The sequence below is a fragment of the Salvelinus alpinus genome, chromosome 5 (assembly GCF_045679555.1).
Source record: "Salvelinus alpinus chromosome 5, SLU_Salpinus.1, whole genome shotgun sequence".
Classification (NCBI taxonomy): Eukaryota; Metazoa; Chordata; class Actinopteri; order Salmoniformes; family Salmonidae; genus Salvelinus; species Salvelinus alpinus.
The window spans coordinates 70,133,917-70,151,233 of NC_092090.1; the positions used below are offsets into that span (position 1 = coordinate 70,133,917).

Consider the following 17,317-nt stretch of genomic DNA (forward strand, 5'->3'; position numbering starts at 1 on the left):
TGGGGGTGGAGGTGCATTTCCTGCTTCATTTCACTTGTCATTGTGACATTGTGTCTCTTGTGACGGTTTCTTTTCTTTAGTTCATTCCTGTCACACACACAATGTAAGGATTATTTTATCATGTACCCATGCCTTGTTCTGTTATATCTTACCACTGCAGAAAAGCATACCAAATTAGCAGTTGCTCACTAATGCCATCATAAAGGGCAGGGAAGCTGCTACAGAAAGATCTGGTGACAAAATCATCTTCAAAAAGAGACATATGTAAAATGGAAATAGGTCATCTATGTGAAGCTACTGAATTCTGTCAGTCATCAGAACAAAATGCAAAATAATGAAATTAAATGAAATCGTATTTGTGCCGAATGCAACAGGTGTAGACTTTCTTTACCTTAAAGTGCTTACTTACAAACCCTTTCCCAACAATGCAGACTTAAAAATTAAGAAAAATTTGCTCAATAAAAAAAAGGAAATAGTAACACAAATATATAACAATAACGAGGCTATGTACAAGGAGTACCGATACCAAGTCAATGTGCAGGGATACAAGGTAGTTAAGGTAATTGAGTTAATATGTACATGTAGGTAGGGGTAAAAGTAAATAGACAATCAAGATAGATCATAAACAGAGTAGCAGCAGCGTATGTGAAGTGTGAAAAGGGGGAAAGGGGATGCCTAGTCAGTTACACAACTGAATGCATTCAATCGAAATATGTCTTCCACATTTAACCCAACCCCTCAATCTGAGGTTGTGTGAGTGTGTGTGGTGTCAATATGCATGTGTGTGTGTGTCCAGTTTGCATTGAGCCAGCGCAAGAGAGAAAAAAAGGGGGGTGGGGGGTCAATGCAAATAGTCCATGTAGCCATTTGATTAACTGTTGGCAAACTGTTAATTGAAAACTGATCTATGTGGTTTCATTGCATACTTTATCATGTCTTATCGACTTGTTTTCTGGACCATATGTTATAGTGACCTGAAATACACACCTCCTTCTCAGCCAGAGTAACCTATGCTTTGCCACTTAGAGGATCAGTTGTCAAGCACCCTTTTGGCACTACTGTTCCTCCTTGGCAGAATAGCCCAGATACTTTGTCAGTTTAATCTCAATGACACCGACACACATGGCATTACACAGTGTTTTCCCTCATGCATCTAATTCAAAGAAATGCCATAAGTATCATGTCAATGCTGCTAGCATTGTGTATGGCAGTGCCATAGCAGCCTTCTCACTGCAAATCCAGGTGGTAAGGAGGTCCTAGTCCAAGAGTAACAGACATTTCTGCCATGGCCAAGAGGGACCATATGTCTCTGCTGTCTTGAGTCTGCCAGGCCTCTGCAACATATGGGGCTTAATGCTATTAAGAATGAGGTTTATGACCTCAAAGGCGTTTCTGTCTTCGTTTGTACAGGTGAACCTAGCTATGTGTCAGTCGGGCACAACAATGTCAACAGGCAGGTTCTCAGGGTGGTGGTATTCACCAAAGACATATACCTACTTCAGACAGGTAAGTGGGACTGATTGTTTTAATTAATGAATTAACCAAGGCAATGGTCTGCAGGCTACTAAACCAGCAGTAACCAGTACTGCTGCCACCACTGCCATATGCTATCAAAGAAGAATGGACACACACAAGGTGTTTGCCCTGCTTAATGCCAAATGAGAAAGGAGCATTGACAGATCAATTTCAATTGGCAACGCAGCTAACGTTACAGTACAAGATGTTTACTAGCTGGAGTTAAATATTACAGTAGCCTACCTCTGATCAGTGAATAATACCAGCAGCTAGCAAGCTAACGCGTTAAAGCATGGCTCCAAATCTCACAGATTAATTTAGGCAGATAATATGGAGTAAAATCCATTGTCATCAAATAGTCTTTCTCGATACGGCTAGCTAGTATTGTAAACGTATGGCGCTACTACAACTAGCTATTTCGTTATCTAGTTAAATCCAATTGTTACAACATGACACGCAAAAGTACATGACCATCATTTTAGACGACACCGAGTTCAACGTTGTTTCCGTTTACTGTTACCAGAGAAACGCGCTGCCCAATCAAAAGTCGTTTAGTAGGGACCTCCGACTCAGTAACCAATCTAATCCCGCATTGTTGTAAAATTAGCCAGTTTGAAACACAAACCAAGCGATTTGAAACTGTCAAGATCAACAAGTTGATAACACAAACCAAACGCAAGACGAAGGCAGTTCGAGATACTCCAAAGCACCAAGGTAACACTTTTGCAAATGTGGACGTGATATAAGACAAAATTAGACAAATTCGTTCCAAAGCTGCATCGTGTTTGTGGAAGCGCTAGTTTGCTATTGCTACTGTTAGCTAGCTATGTTTACTACGCTAGCTAATTTAGCGAACTGATACTGGTTAACGTTAGCTAGCTAGCCTAAATGATGTTGATCAAAATGAACATGGTCTGTGCTATTCAGGATCCTAGGGACGTCCCTACCGTAAACCTTACCTAACCATTTAAAATGTCAACTTCAATTGGGTAACGTTAGGGCCGTCCCAAGGATAGCACGGACGTAGTGCTAGGGCAAAAACCAAAACGTGCCCCAGGAGTTTGGGAAACTCTGCCTAACCATAAACCGTACTGTAAGCATTTAAATTTCAACGGGTAGGGACTTCCCGACAATGATTCCGAATAGCACCGACCCTGACAATCACCAAACGAGATTTTGTAGGCTGTCCTCGCGAGACTACCCTAACCTTATCTACCTTTATGTTGGTCCTTCTTCTAGGCTGAATCTTTGAATATAGTACAGTAGTTATGTAGTTGGTTTACATCTCAATGAGCTATGTAGTATTTGTCATCATGCTATCTGACTTCATCCAAGTGCCCTTCCTGTTAAAACAACCAGTTGCATTTTTATGTATCTTTCCTCAGATGTCCTCAGATGAAGGGGAGCCGAGCAGTCCAGTTCTGCCAGGGGACTCAGATCAGGGCAGCTCTGTCTCCTCTGAGCTGCAGGTAACAAAGCACTTACTTTTACAGATTTATGGAGATGTGTTCATAAAGAGAAATGCAATTCTTCATGTTTTAAAACTCATCAGTTCACTGTTTTTGTGAGGTTGCAATTGAAGTTACCACAGCCACAAAGTCAATATCGTAAATCCATGGAAACTAAAATGAGCCTTTTGGTCTTCATTTAAGGTTATGGTTAGACATAAAGTAAGCAGTGTGGTTACGGTAAGGGTTAAGGTTAGGTTCAAAATCAGATTTTAAGAAGAAATTGTAGAAATATGTGGGGTTTAGCCATTTATTATGGATCCCCATAGCAGCTACTCTTCCTGGGGTCCAGCAAAATTAAGGCAGTTTATACCATTTTAAAAACATTAAAAATACACTCACAGATTTCACAACACACTGTGTGCCCTCAGGCCCCTACTCCACCACCACCACATATGCACTAAATCCATGTGTATGTGTGTGTGTATAGTGCGTATGTTATCTTGTGTGTGTGTGAATGCATGTGTCTGTGCCTATGTTTGTGTTGCTTCACAGTCCCCGCTGTTCCATATAGTGTTTTTTAAAATCTGTTTTTTAACTAAAATTTTACTGCTTGCATCAGTTACTTGATGTTGAATAGAGATCCATGTAGTCATGGCTCTATGTAGTACTGTGCGCCTCCCATAGTCTGTTCTGGACTTGGGGACTGTGAAGAGACCTCTTGTGACATGTCTTGTGGGGTATGCATGGGTGTCTGAGCTGTGTGCCAGTAGTTTAGACAGACACTTCGGTGCATGCAACATGTCAATACATCTCATAAATACAAGTAGTGATGAAGTCGATCTCTCCTCCACTTTGAGCCAGGAGAGATTTACATGCATATTATTAATATTAGCTCTCTGTGTACATCCAAGGGCCAGTTGTGCTGCCCTGTTCTGAGCCAATTGTAATTTTCCTAAGTCCTTTTTTGTGGCACCTGACCACACGACTGAACAGTAGTCAAGGTGTGACAAAACTAGGGCCTGTAGGACCTGCCTTGTTGATAGTGTTGTTAAGAAGGCAGAGCAGCACTTTACTATGGACATATTTCTCCCCATCTTAGCTGCTATTGTATCAATATGTTTTGACCATGACAGTTTACAATCCAGGGTTACTCCGAGCAGTTATGTCATCTCAACTTGCACAATTTCCACATGATTTTATATAAGATTAAGTTGATGTTTAGGGTTTAGTGAATGTTTTGTCCCAAATACAATGCTTTTGGTTTTAGAAATATTTAGGGCTAACTTATTCCTTGCCACCCACTCTGAAACTAACTGCAGCTCTTTAAGTGTTGCAGTCATTTCAGTCGCTGTAGTAGCTGACATGTATAGTGTAGAGTCATCCGCATACATAGGCACTTTGGGTTTACTCAAAGTCAGTGGCATGTCGTTAGTAAAAAAAATTTAAAGCAAGGGGCCTAAACAGCTACCCTGGGGAATTCCTGATTCTACCTGGATTATGTTTGAGAGGCTTCCATTAAAGAACACCCTCTGTGTTCTGTTAGACAAGTAACTCTTTATCCACGTTATAGCACGGGGTGTAAAGCCATAACACATATGTTTTTCCAGCAGCAGACTATGATCGATAATGTCAAAAGCTGCACTGAAGTCTAACAAGACAGCCCCCACAATCATTTTATCATCAATGTCTCTCAGCCAATCATCAGTCATTTGTGTAAGTGCTGTGCTTGTTGAGTGTCCTTCCCTATAAGCGTGCTGAAAGTCTGTTGTCAATTTGTTTACTGTGAAATAGCGTTGCATCTGGTCAAACACCATTTTTCCCATCTCAATGAGCCCTTCCTGGTTAAATAAAGGTTAAATAAAATAAAAAAGGGGGCTTTACTATTCTTGGGTAGCGGAAAGACCTTAGCTTCCCTCCAGGCCTGAGGGCACACACTTTCTAGTAGGCTTAAATTGAAGATGTGGCAAATAGGAGTGGCAATATCGTCTGCTATTATCCTCAGTAACTTTCCATCCAGATTGTCAGACCCTGGTGGCTTGTCATTGTTGATAGACACTGACTTTACGGATTTCAAAAGTACAATTCTTGTCTTTCATAATTTGGTCCGATATACTTGGATGTGTAGTGTCAGCGTTTGTTACTGGCATGTCATCCCTAAGTTTGCTTATCTTGCCAATGAAAAAGTCATTAAAGTAGTTGGCAATATCAGTGGGCTTTATGATGAATGAGCCATCTCATTCAATGAATGATGGAGCCTAGTTGGCTTTCTTTCCCATAATTTGATTTAAGGTGCCCCAAAGCTTTTTACTATCATTCTTTATCTAATTTGTCTTTGTTTTGTAGTATAGTTTATTTTTTATAATTTTTTAGTTTAGTCACATGATTTCTTAATATGCAATCCGTTTTCCAATCAGTTGGGCTGCCAGACTTCTTTGCCATATCTTTTGCCTCATCTCTCTCAATCATAAAGTTTAAATTCCTCATTAATCCAAGGGGATTTAACAGTTTTTACAGTGAATTTCCCAATGGGTGCGTGCTTGTTAGTAACTGGAATGAGCAATTTCATTAATGTGTCAAGTGCAGCATCTAGTTGCTCCTCATTACACACCATAGACCAGCAAATATTCTTTACATCATCAACACATGAATCACTACAAAACTTATTGCATGACCTCTTATACACTACATTATGCCCAGCCTTTGGAACTTTGGTTTTCCTAGATATGGCTATTATATTGTGATCACTGCATCCTATGGATTTGGATACTGCTTTAAAGCAAATTTCTGCAGCATAAGTACAGATGTGATCAATACATGTTGATGATTTAATTGCTGTGCTGTTTGTAACTACCCAGGTAGGTTGACTGACAACCTGAACCAGGTTGCAGGCACTGGTTACAGTTTCCAGTTTTTTCTTGAGTGGGCAGCTTGATGATAGCCAGTAAATATTTAAATCACCCAGAAAATATACTTCTCTGTTGATATCACGTACATGATCAAGCATTTCACACATATTATCCAGATACTGACTGTTAGCACTTGGTGGGCTATAGCTGCTTCTCACAGAATGGGCTTTAGGTGAGGCATATTAACCTATTACTTCAACAGTATTTAACATTAGATCGTCTCTAAGCTTTACAGGAATGTGGTTCTGAATATACACCGCACCACCGCCCCCAGTTGGCATTTCTGTCTTTTCGGTAGATGTTATAACTATGTATTGCTACCACTGTATCATCAAAGGTATCATCTAAGTGAGTTTTAGAGATAGTCAGAATATGAATGTCAGCTGTTACAAGCAAGTTATTGACTTCATGGACCTTGTTTCTCAGGCTGCATATGTTAATATGAGTTAATTTTAGCGCTTTTCTGGGTTGCTTGATTGTTTTTAATGCTTTACTGGGAAGCTTATCAGAGGTAGACTTACTCGTGTTATTTATATTGGAGCTGATAGTGCAGGGTGACCTGCGCAATGTGGTCTTCCTACTAGGGCACACTGCCTCAGTGCTAACAATGTAACTCTGGTTCATAGGCTCATGATTACTGCTTACAATAGCTGTAGGATAAACAGAAGTATTCGGTGCAATTAGGGGCACATAAATGAAGTTACTTACATTGTGTTTGCCAATGCCCCTAAGATCATGTACATTTGATGCAGCATTATGACGACTCATTGTCTCAATGGTAGTGGTTAACTGAGCTGGTCTTGGATCATTGAACAGTCATTGTTTCAACGCAGCCTTGAAATGCATGGACAGGAGCCAAGATGATTTGGATGGACTCCTTCATTCCTGTAGAGTATCTTCTATTTCCAGAAGGTATCAAAGTTATCTATACAAGTGACTCCAGCAGAGCAATGAGTCTTTTAGCCAGATGTGTAATGCCAGCAGTCTGCTGAATCTTTCACACCCGCAGCCCAACGATGGTACTGGACCTGAAATGATTGGCCATTTTTTTGGAGTCTTTTAATGCAAAAATCAGTTATTTAAAATCAAATTTAAAATGTTCCGAACTAGCCCTCCTGACGTCGTTTGACCCCACATGGGCTACGACAGTGTCAGCTCCCGGCATTTGTCGTAGAACTGTCAGAAGCAGCCTTGTGATGTCCTGTACTCGTGTAGCACAGGCTTTCTGCCTTGGGAACCGAAATGTTTCTCACCATAGTGTTGCCTATGATGACAGCTGGTGATGTTGAATGGGCCGCTCAGGCAGCCTCACGGTCGGATGAGGGTGGGAGCTTTGTTGCTGTGGTAACTAGTAACTAACCTATCTACGCAGTAAGCAGAACTTTATTCACACTTTTTTTAATTCACATTTTTTAAACCTTTATTTAACTAGGCAAGTCAGTTAAGAACAAATTCTTATTTACAATGATGCCCCCCCCTGGGTTAACTGCCTTGTTCAGGGGCAGGACAACAGATTTGTTTTACCTTGTCAGCTCGGGGATTCGATCCAGCAACCTTTTGGTTACTGGCCCAACGCTCTAACCACTAAGCTACCTGCCGCCCCGTTTCAATGTCTCTTCTCATATGATGGACAGGATGAATATGAAGAACTTCTCCGCTACGCAGTGGTCACTCCTAAGTATGACCCGCAGCCCGCCGCTCAACTGCAGCTTCTGAGCGCCTCACAACTGTCTGCGGATGGACGGAGTTCCCGTGGAAATGATGACGCGAGGTCCCATCGCTCAGCAGGTACAGTGGGCCGCTGCTCACCCGCACACTCGTTACACTAAGCCGTTTTGACAGACGCACAGCTTGAGGCCCTCCACATTGCTCCCTTCAAATGATCCACTGTCATAAAGGATTTGGCTTCTCTCCTGCTTTGGGTCTTTCTGTTAAGAAATGCTCCTCTCTCTGTCGCTGTCTTTTAACCTGGGCACACACAGACTCGATTGTACCAAGCCCAACAAGCTGTTGAATGTTCCATATGTATTTCACAAGTACCCATACACTTGACATGGAGAGATTAACTGCTTGATGATAGCCAAGACCTGTCCTTAAACACAGACTGAGAGGCATTGACACTATTAGTTAATCATATAACTGAGAATGATATCAGACCGTACATTACAGGTGTGTAGGTGTCTGAGGTATTCTATTTAATATCAGAAGAACCATTCATTCTCTGTTCCCTGCCACAAGCAAGCTTACACGCAGCTTACACCCAGTCTATCAGTCTTTTCTCCAGACCACGGCATTCTCAGTTGTAGAGCTTAAACTGTCATGGAGTAGTGTACTGGGATGTAAAAAGCAGGCAGGATTTTGTGCGCCTGATTGGTAATGATATGCTGGCATCCTGCCCAAACTGCTCTTTAGAGTACAGCCTTTTTTTCTTCTCACTGCAGGGTTTAATTAAGATATTGCCATAAATGCATTCCTGGATGAAGAGCCAGAGTTTTCTTACTTAGTATTCTTACCATCACACGCACTCTCTGTTTCTCTATCACTGTTTCTCTCTCCGGCTCTCTCTGCCTCTTAGGCTCAGTTTCTGAAGCTGAAGATGGGAGACGCTGTAGCAGGGGAGTGAGGTCAGCACGGGCCTCCCCTTTTATAGTGGAGCCCAGGGCACACTCACACACCTTTGAGGGTAAATACACACAGCCAACACATGCTTTATAACTATAGTCCAATAAAAAGCATTATTATAAAGACCATGAGACTGAACAGGCATGGGATATATACAATTATAGTATACTATTTTGATGCTCCCAGAGCATCAAACATTCTTTGGGACCACTGTGGTTCTTTATCAGGTTTGTGTGCAGAAAATCAACCCAGTCTCTTGACCTCCAGGTAATGAAGTGATGGCTGGCAGGTCATCTGTTGCCTCAGACGCTCACTCAGACAGACACTCAGACAGACTGCCGACGCCGTCTGAGAGCTCCAGACACGGCAGTCCAGACCCCCTGGTCACCGTGGTGACGGAGATGTTTATCTCTGAGGAGAACTTGAACAAGATGGAGAACATCCTGGACACCTGGAGCGACAAGCTCAAGGTTAGCCTGCCCTGCCTCTTTATTGTCTGTCTATTCAATGTCTGGCGATTTTGTTTTAGCTTGGCAAGAATAGAGGCTGTGTTCTATGAGGCTGTGTTTACATTTACATTTAAGTCATTTAGCAGACGCTCTTATCCAGAGCGACTTACAAATTGGTGCTCTAGGGTTATGTTCTGTTGGCCTGATAGATGCGGTAAAGAGGCCAGTGGTACTCGACCAAAACAATGGAAACGCATGGGGAGGGGAAGATCCCGAATCTCCTCATTGCCCCCCAGGAAAATTAGCGTACATTTAGGCTATTGTTTATATGTGTATTTCACACTATGTTGAGGTAGAAATCAGAGTATAATGCTGTATGGATGTCAAACCCAATAATATGTTCATGTCATCGTCACCAATCAACTGCATTACAGTTTAAAAACACTTGACTACCACCACCGATTTCTCTATGCTAGCTATGCTACCTGCTTATAGGAACAGGAGTTAGCATTTAGCAGTCATTTCTAAACCTGAAAAGGGACTATTTCTAAATGTTATGCAGCGAAAAACAGCCAAATAAATCCAAATCTGACTTTAGCAACCACAGTGTGGGCCTGTTACGATGCATCAATCATGTCGGATTTGACCAATATCCACTTTGTTAGATCAGATTTGTTGAATGTGTGCCAATCCGGCGTCCCTCTTCTATCCCCCACGGTCTGCGTTCCATTGACCTCGTTACCGCATCTACAGCGCTTATCAGATGTCTCTTTCAGTGATGTGTTTCCTAAATGATCAGGAAGTCCTCATCTGATTCTTGATTTGCCATTTGTGATTCAGTATCTCTATTGTGCCGTTGAAGTGGACTGCTATGTTTCTTTGTTAAACCATTCCATCCCTTTCTCTCCACCCCAGGCCAACGTGCTGATGGAGCTGAGGAAGTGGAAGCTGGCCTTCATGGAGCAGCACAAGCTGGAGGTGAGGAAGGAGAGGGAGAAGCATGCTGCCTGTATAGCAGGCCTCACTGCAGAGATGGACAGCCTGAAGGAACTGCTCCACACCTACGAGACCTCCAACCAGAGGAAGGACGAGGTACGCAGTCTACACATATCATACCACACACACCTCCGCACCACACACCCACTACTGGTAGGGTCTTACCTATGTAAAGACAAGTCATACAGTTCTCTTCAACTGTGTGTGTGTGTGTGTGTGTGTGTGTGTGTGTGTGTGTGTGTGTGTGTGTGTGTGTGTGTGTGTGTGTGTGTGTGTGTGTGTGTGTGTGTGTGTGTGTGTGTGTGTGTGTGTGTGTGTGTGTGTGTGACTTGTATTGTTTTGCTTGTAGGTGATAGTGAACCTGAGCCAGGCTGTGGACAGACAGAGGGAGAGGCTGGAGCTGATGAGGACCTTCACCCACTGGAGACTGCAGCACAGCGAAGCCAGGGAGCAGGTGACAGACAGGGAGAGAGGGGTCTCCCTCAGAGGGCTAGGGTGTGGTTGAGATGGGGAGCAGTGGGTACGGGACACACGTATACGGCACACTGCATCTTAATGTCTGTTTTTTAAATGACAGTTCACCCCTTTAACCAAGGAATGAGTTGCACGTGTCTATTCTGTGAAATGAATGTCATAACATCCTTGGTGAACTGTACAATTTAAGCGCTGACAGTACTCCAGCAGGGTTATGCAAATCCTGGATCTCTGCATGATTAACCGACACATGCATTACCATGTCACATCACATTGAACATGCATACATTACGTTTTCACACTTAGATTTTCCACGTGTGATTTTTAAAATTATGTCTAGTATTATTGGTCCGGTGCCTGATATTCATGGGTTAAATAAGTGATATTTGCATCCATGTGACAGTAGTTAATACCTCGTTTTTCACTAAATATCTGAAGTGTAGAAAATCCCAAGTTCTTTCCTGTTAAAATGTGACGGTTTGATTCCTGTGTGTAGCAGAGTCTTCCTAAACATTCCTCCTCCTGTCCCTTGTCTGTCCTGCGGTCCCCCGTGTCCCTTCCCCTCCCTCTCTCCAGGCCCACAGTGCCCGGCTGGCAGAGCAGCACTACCGTCTGCAGCTGAAGAGGAAGGTGTGGGCAGGCTGGCACAACCTGGTCCAGGGGAGCTGGAAGGAGAAGGTGGAGAAGGCGTGCCGTGCCCGGGCAGAGGAGGTCTGTGTGCGCCTGTCAGCTGACTATGAGGACAAGATGGCAGAGGTAGGGAGGAGCTACACACACACACACACACACACACACACACACACACACACACACACACACACACACACACACACAGGTTGCTACATAGAGTAGGCCTATACAGTTCCAGCCATAGAATTACATATGATCTCTGGTTCCAGCACTCTGAAATGGTGTTCTGTCCTAAAAGAAGAAGACCGTTTCACATGAGCACAGAACAGTAGCTAACTACACTTACTGCACAACCGAGAAACTGAATAAACATTGTCTTACAGAAATAGTGTCATTCACCATACTGCATAGTTCTGCAGGCCTGGCACCTTTCAGCTTTTTAAATGGCAAATATACCTTTTTGAAGGTTTTTCTGTAAGTTGGGCTATGTGAAGAGATTTGAATAATGTTGATGTATAATTGCTGCACTATAGCAGTGAGTGAGCCTGGTTGATGGAGGCTGCAGTTAGAGCCCAGTGAAAGAGAGGAGCAGGAAGTGGGCCTAGCACGCAGAGAGAGAGGGAAGGAGGTAGGGATGGAGGAATATCGACCGTTCCATAGATGTGTAGAGCAGTGAAGGCAGCTGAGGGGAGGACGGCTTATAATAAGGACTGCAACGGAGCGAATTGAATGGCGTCAAACACATGGAAACCCAAGTGTTTTGATGTATTTGACACCATTCCGCTCCAGCAATTATCACAAGCCCTTCCTCCCCAATTAAGGTGCCACCAACCTCCTGTGGTGTTGAGACAGTGTAGTAAAGGCTTGTAGGCCTAGCAAAAAGTGAGGGGGGGGGTAAAGAGAAGGGTTTCGGAGTGGATGAGAGGAATGGCAGTACTGTAGATGTGCATAGAAAGAGTAGAGCTAGAACAGAACACAGCCTGGGAGAGAGAGAGAGAGTTATTAGAGAGGGATAGAGGGAGGGAGAGATGGTTATTACAGCGAGAGCGAGGAATTGCAGCATGGAGTAGGTGGTCAGTTCAGAGTTCAGGAAGTGAAACAAGCTTCCCTTCAACCTCATTCCTCAGTTACAATCGAGCCAGTCCTCTTATTTATGTTTTCCCCAATGTCACCTTTGCATTTTAATTACAGTACAGTTAACAATGATGATAAATTAATGAATCCCTCTCTCTCCTTCTCTCTCTTTCACCCCCTCTTTCTTCTCTCTCCTTCCCTGTCTCTCCTTCCTCTCCCTCTGTGTAGCACGTGGCAGCGCTGGATGCTGCCCAGGCTGAGATCCAGAGGCTGCACTCCGAGAGGGAGCGTTATGAGGAGTCCATGAAGAAGGCCTTTATGAGGGGCGTGTGTGCTCTCAACATGGAGGCTCTCAGCATGTTCCACACTGGAGAGGGACGAGCGGAGCACGACCTGCACGGTTAGTAACACCCACACACACACACGGCTCTGTCAAGAAACCCCTCTGTTCCTGACACTTTCATTCATAGAACAGATTGTTAAAAGAAGTATATTATACTAGGAATGGGCATGAGTAATCTAGCACTCGAACGGACGTCAAAACTTTTCAAGTGCTGTGAAACTATTTAGTGGAATATGCTTTGTGGCTGCCAGAACGGGCAAGTGAAATGTTGTCCCAAATGTTTTGGATTCTAGTGTTCCATTTGTACATCTGCATTTGCGGGGCACTTTTTTTAAATTTTTAACAAGCCTAGCATCAAACAGTCTTCTCCCTAAATTCCCTTTCCCCTCTGTGTCTCCTTCACTCAAATGCATTCCACCACTCCCTCTACACACAGGTGCTGAGTACACACACACAAGCTCACGTTAGGCCTACAGAAATAAATGACTACAAAAACGTATCTAACTGATGGGATACACAAGCTACATTCCTTGACAAGTGACAACATGTTATTACAAATTGAAAATGGACTGGTTGATTGAATTAGGAAAATATGTGTTCCAACAACGAGCTGCAGTTTTGGAATAATTCTATGAATAGAATTGCGTCCCGTCTATTTTCCTCTTAGGCTACTTTGCGAATTGCTAGTGCCATTTAGAATTGGTTAGCCTAGGCTATAACCCCCCTCCCTAAACATAGACAGGTTCCACATTGAAAATATGCAAAAACATTAGTTTGATAAAGATCAAGAGGGTTTTTTCATTAGAATCATTAAGCCTAGGCCTACTCATCAAACAGATGTCTGGGACATAATTCATCAGCATACAGTGTGGAGATGGTAATCCATTTGATAAATTCCAAAGAACAGGCATAATAAACTAAATAGAACATCTGTATATCGAAAAGAAAACAGATTTTGGTTGATAACTCCCCAAAAATGTTTCAAGTCTTTCAATTCACCAAATTGAGCCCCGTTACAAATTATCAATCTTTGAGACTAACTTTTCCAGACTCGAAATGCGCATCACTTCGTACTGGCAACTTTTTTCATTTGGAAAAATATTCAGTTTATATATCTTAAAAATCTCAAATTTGGACTCATCAGATCAAAGGACAGATTTCTACAGTTCTAATGTCCATTTCTCGTGTTTCTTAGCCCAAGCAAGTCTCTTCTTCTTATTGATGTCCTTTAGTAGTGGTTTCTGCAGCAATTCCACCATGAAGGCCTGATTCACACGGTCTCCTCTGAACAGTTGATGTTGAGATGTGTCTGTTACTTGAACTATGTGAAGCATTTATTTGGACTGCTGTTTTCTGAGGCTGGTAACTCTAATGAACTTATCCTCTGCAGCAGAGGTAACTCTGGGTCTTCCTTTCCTGTGGCGGTCCTCATGAGAGCCAGTTTCATCATAGCGCTTGATGGTTTTTGCGAATTGACTGACCTTCATGTCTTAAAGTTATGATGGACTGTCATTTCTCTTTGCTTATTTGAGCTGTTCTTGACATAATATGGACTTGGTCTTTTACCAAATAGGGCTATCTTCTGTATACCACCCTACCTTGTCACAACATAACTGATTGGCTCAAACGTATTAAGAAGGAAATAAATTCCACAAATTCACTTTGAACAAGGCACACCTGTTAATTGAAATGCATTCCAGGTGACTACATCATGAAGCTGATTGAGAGAATGCCAAGAGTGTGCAAAGCTGTCATCAAGGCAAAGGGTGGCTACTTTTAAGAATCTCAAATAAAAAATATTTTGATTTAACACTTTGTTTCTACAGGATTCCATATGTGTTGTTTTATAGTTTTGATGTCTTCACTATTATTCTACAATGTAGAAAATAGTAAAAATAAAGAAAAACCCTTGAAAGAGTAGGTGTGTCCAAACTTTTGATTGGTACTAATATATATATATGGGACAATTCAGCAATTAGGATTGATCTGTAATGGTTATGATTTAAGTAGGCATTGTTGCTCACTGTTGGCATATAAACAGTGCGGGCCTTGTGTTGTAAAAATATATATTTTACTCGAACAGTCCAAAAATGTCTAATGCCCACCCCTATATTATACTACCTCCCCCAGTTGTATCTGATCAAGCCACGCATTCAGTTTATTAGTCTATTGCCTAGGCTCTGTTACCGTAAAACACAGACACTGTTTCTGCAGTGTGACACTTAGACACTTTGGCTCCTTGCGTGATGATGGTAAATCTTTGGAAATGCTGACTGCGTGGTGCTGTGTGAAGGTTGTAACCTTGGTGTGGCGGTCGTCGTCCGCAAATGCATGTATGAGATTTTAGGGATTCAGCTTGAACTTAAAGAGTGGTTCTAGTTTTAACACATATATTTATGTGTCTGATTTGAGTTTTGTCATTTTGGGGGGGGGGGGGTGTAAATCTAATTCAAATTTTCTCATCAGAATAATCTGGAATGTCATACAGTAATTTGTCTTTTGTTTTATAATTGACAGGGCCACTGTCTGCAAATTACAGAATGTGATTTATGTTGGTCAGATTTGATTATACTGGGCTTATTTGATTATCAGCTTTCACATGTCCAGTCATGAAGCTGGTCTGGCTTCAGGACTGAAGCTTGTGTACAGGTGATTATATGACTGCTGTTATTGGTCTTCCCTCCATAGATCCTCCGCCCCCTCGGGATGATCCTGGCACCGGCTCATTGGCCCATCTCCAGCAAAGGCCTGCCTCCTCCACTCGGTTCAGCCCGGTCCACTTTGACCCCCCTGTACCACCGTCCCAGAGTGACGCAGAGGAGACAGTGAGACGCTGACACACACACATGCACGCACACACACCCTGGTTACAGTCCATAAATGCAATGGCAATCACTACTACTATGGATCAGGTTCCGCCATCATTAAACATCATATTGTCATATCATTTGCTGCAGTTGTATTTATTCTTTCTCAAGACTAAACATTTTCTCACTAACAGTATTTTATAATTGCCACTACACAATGTTCAGTCACAGCCTGTCTCAAGATAATGGTTTATGACTGCTGACTCCTCAAACACACACAAGAGGCCTCTGTGTGATACATTGGATAGACCTGTTATATTTACAGGGCATCAGTTTGTCTCATTTCTTCATCTCCTTTCCTGTGTATGGGTTTCTACCTGCACTCTTAATATTTGCCCACTCACTCTCTCCCTCTCTCCGTCAGGTGGGTTCCAATATCCCAGCCTCCAGAGTTGAGTTGTTCCCCTCAACCACGGTGGTCCACAGCACCCTACCACCAGGGGGCACTGCAAGCTCCCACAGACAGGTTAGTACTAGCATTGACGATGGTCTATGGCACTGGGAGCTTCTTATGGCCATGTCCCGATTCTCTACCCCGCTCCTAAAGTGTGCACTTGCACACTTCCTGTCATGGATCTACAATCATTGCATTGGATTGGTGTAATCATTGGCTAGAGGGAGTTTCACCCAATCTGAAATCCACGATGGGAAGTGTTTGAGAAAAGGTTGTCAGCCACTGTCTCTGGTTACTGTGACCTTTTCCTCACCATTTATCAAACAAAGTGAAAGGTCACGCGTATTTGTTGACTGTTCCTTAATGATCATCATTTGTATCAGGTCAGTACACGGGTGATCACATCGGGTCAACAGAAAGCCTCCAAAACCGTGACCGCTCGCATCACGGCACGCGCCGACCTCCGCGCTCCCAGCTCCGTCCGTGCTTCCAGCAACCTCCAGGTCATGGGTGTGGCTCCTCCCATGAGCTCTGTCATCGTGGAGCGCCATCACCCTGTCACACAGGTACACCATCATCACCAAGCATGTCTATTTTACGATGAACCAAAATCACCAGACAAGTTGATTTATGATCTGTAGAAACACACTCCTTCGCTGAACAGACCTCAACCTGTCTCACTTATCGCTCTCTTTCTCTCTCCTAGCTCACGGTGGGTCAGGCCACCGCAGCTAAGTTCCCCCGCTCCTCCTCTCAGCAGGGCCAGGGCCCCTACAGCAGCAAGAGTTCCTCCAGAACACACTCAGCCTACCACGTACACTCTATCAAAGTGGTTGAGTAAACACACACACACACACACAACAATATCACCTATGGTTCACATAGGAAAATTCCACTACCTTATATGCAAATACAAGTAGTCTTCCCGTACATGACTTGGTCAAGGTGATACAGGTGCAGAATTGAATATTCCCAAATATTCTACACATACGTAACCACACACACACACACGTTCACTACTATGAGAGAACTATGAAGGACCTGAACCATTTCTGTGAGAACTAAGTTTAGGATTACAGAAAATAACTTTTCAAATGCAATCAATAAACCTGATAACACTCTGGAATGGAAGGTAGAATGGTGACTGCTGGAACCACCTTGTCTTTTCAGAGCATTTGGATAATGACTTTTTCACTAGTTTTACTTCTTATTGTGAATGACTGAACTGTTTTTGTATTTTCTTCAGTTTTTTTATTTGTTGTTTTTAAATGATGGAAAGTCAGTCTCTTGACTGTTGTGTGAAAACGCATATTTGAAATAATATTGCGTTGATGATGTGTTGAGAACACTTGTGGTCAAGTTTTCAGGACTGTATCAAGGCCATATGTTCATGTTTTGGTCAAAATCTGCACTATAAACTTTTACAGTAAATTGCTTGAACATGAATAAAACATGAATTGCAAATATTCTTAGAATAATAAACCATTCACTAATTAATGTACAGTTGAAGTCGGAAGTTTACATACACCTTAGCCAAATACATTTGAACTCAGTTTTTCACAAATCCTGACATTTAACCCTAGTAAAAATTCCCTG

At 42.7% G+C, this 17,317-nt stretch overlaps 1 protein-coding gene across 2 annotated transcripts; it reads left to right on the plus strand.

The window, feature by feature from the left end:
* Nucleotides 1-1,395: 1,395 nt before the first annotated feature.
* Nucleotides 1,396-17,189, plus strand: poc5 (POC5 centriolar protein homolog (Chlamydomonas)). 2 transcript variants are annotated; one of them, XM_071402944.1, is made up of 13 exons: nt 1,396-1,506; nt 2,901-2,984; nt 7,507-7,660; nt 8,448-8,555; nt 8,762-8,964; nt 9,859-10,035; nt 10,289-10,393; nt 10,990-11,169; nt 12,346-12,517; nt 15,149-15,285; nt 15,692-15,793; nt 16,105-16,287; nt 16,428-17,189. In XM_071402944.1, exons 1-13 carry the CDS (start codon nt 1,423-1,425, stop codon nt 16,560-16,562), a joined length of 1,824 nt encoding a protein of 607 aa, XP_071259045.1. In that variant the 5' UTR covers nt 1,396-1,422; the 3' UTR covers nt 16,563-17,189. The 2 variants fall into 2 exon arrangements, with proteins under 2 accessions (XP_071259045.1, XP_071259046.1); XM_071402945.1 differs by lacking the exon at nt 1,396-1,506 and adding an exon at nt 2,048-2,229.
* The last annotated feature ends 128 nt before the right edge of the window (nt 17,190-17,317 follow it).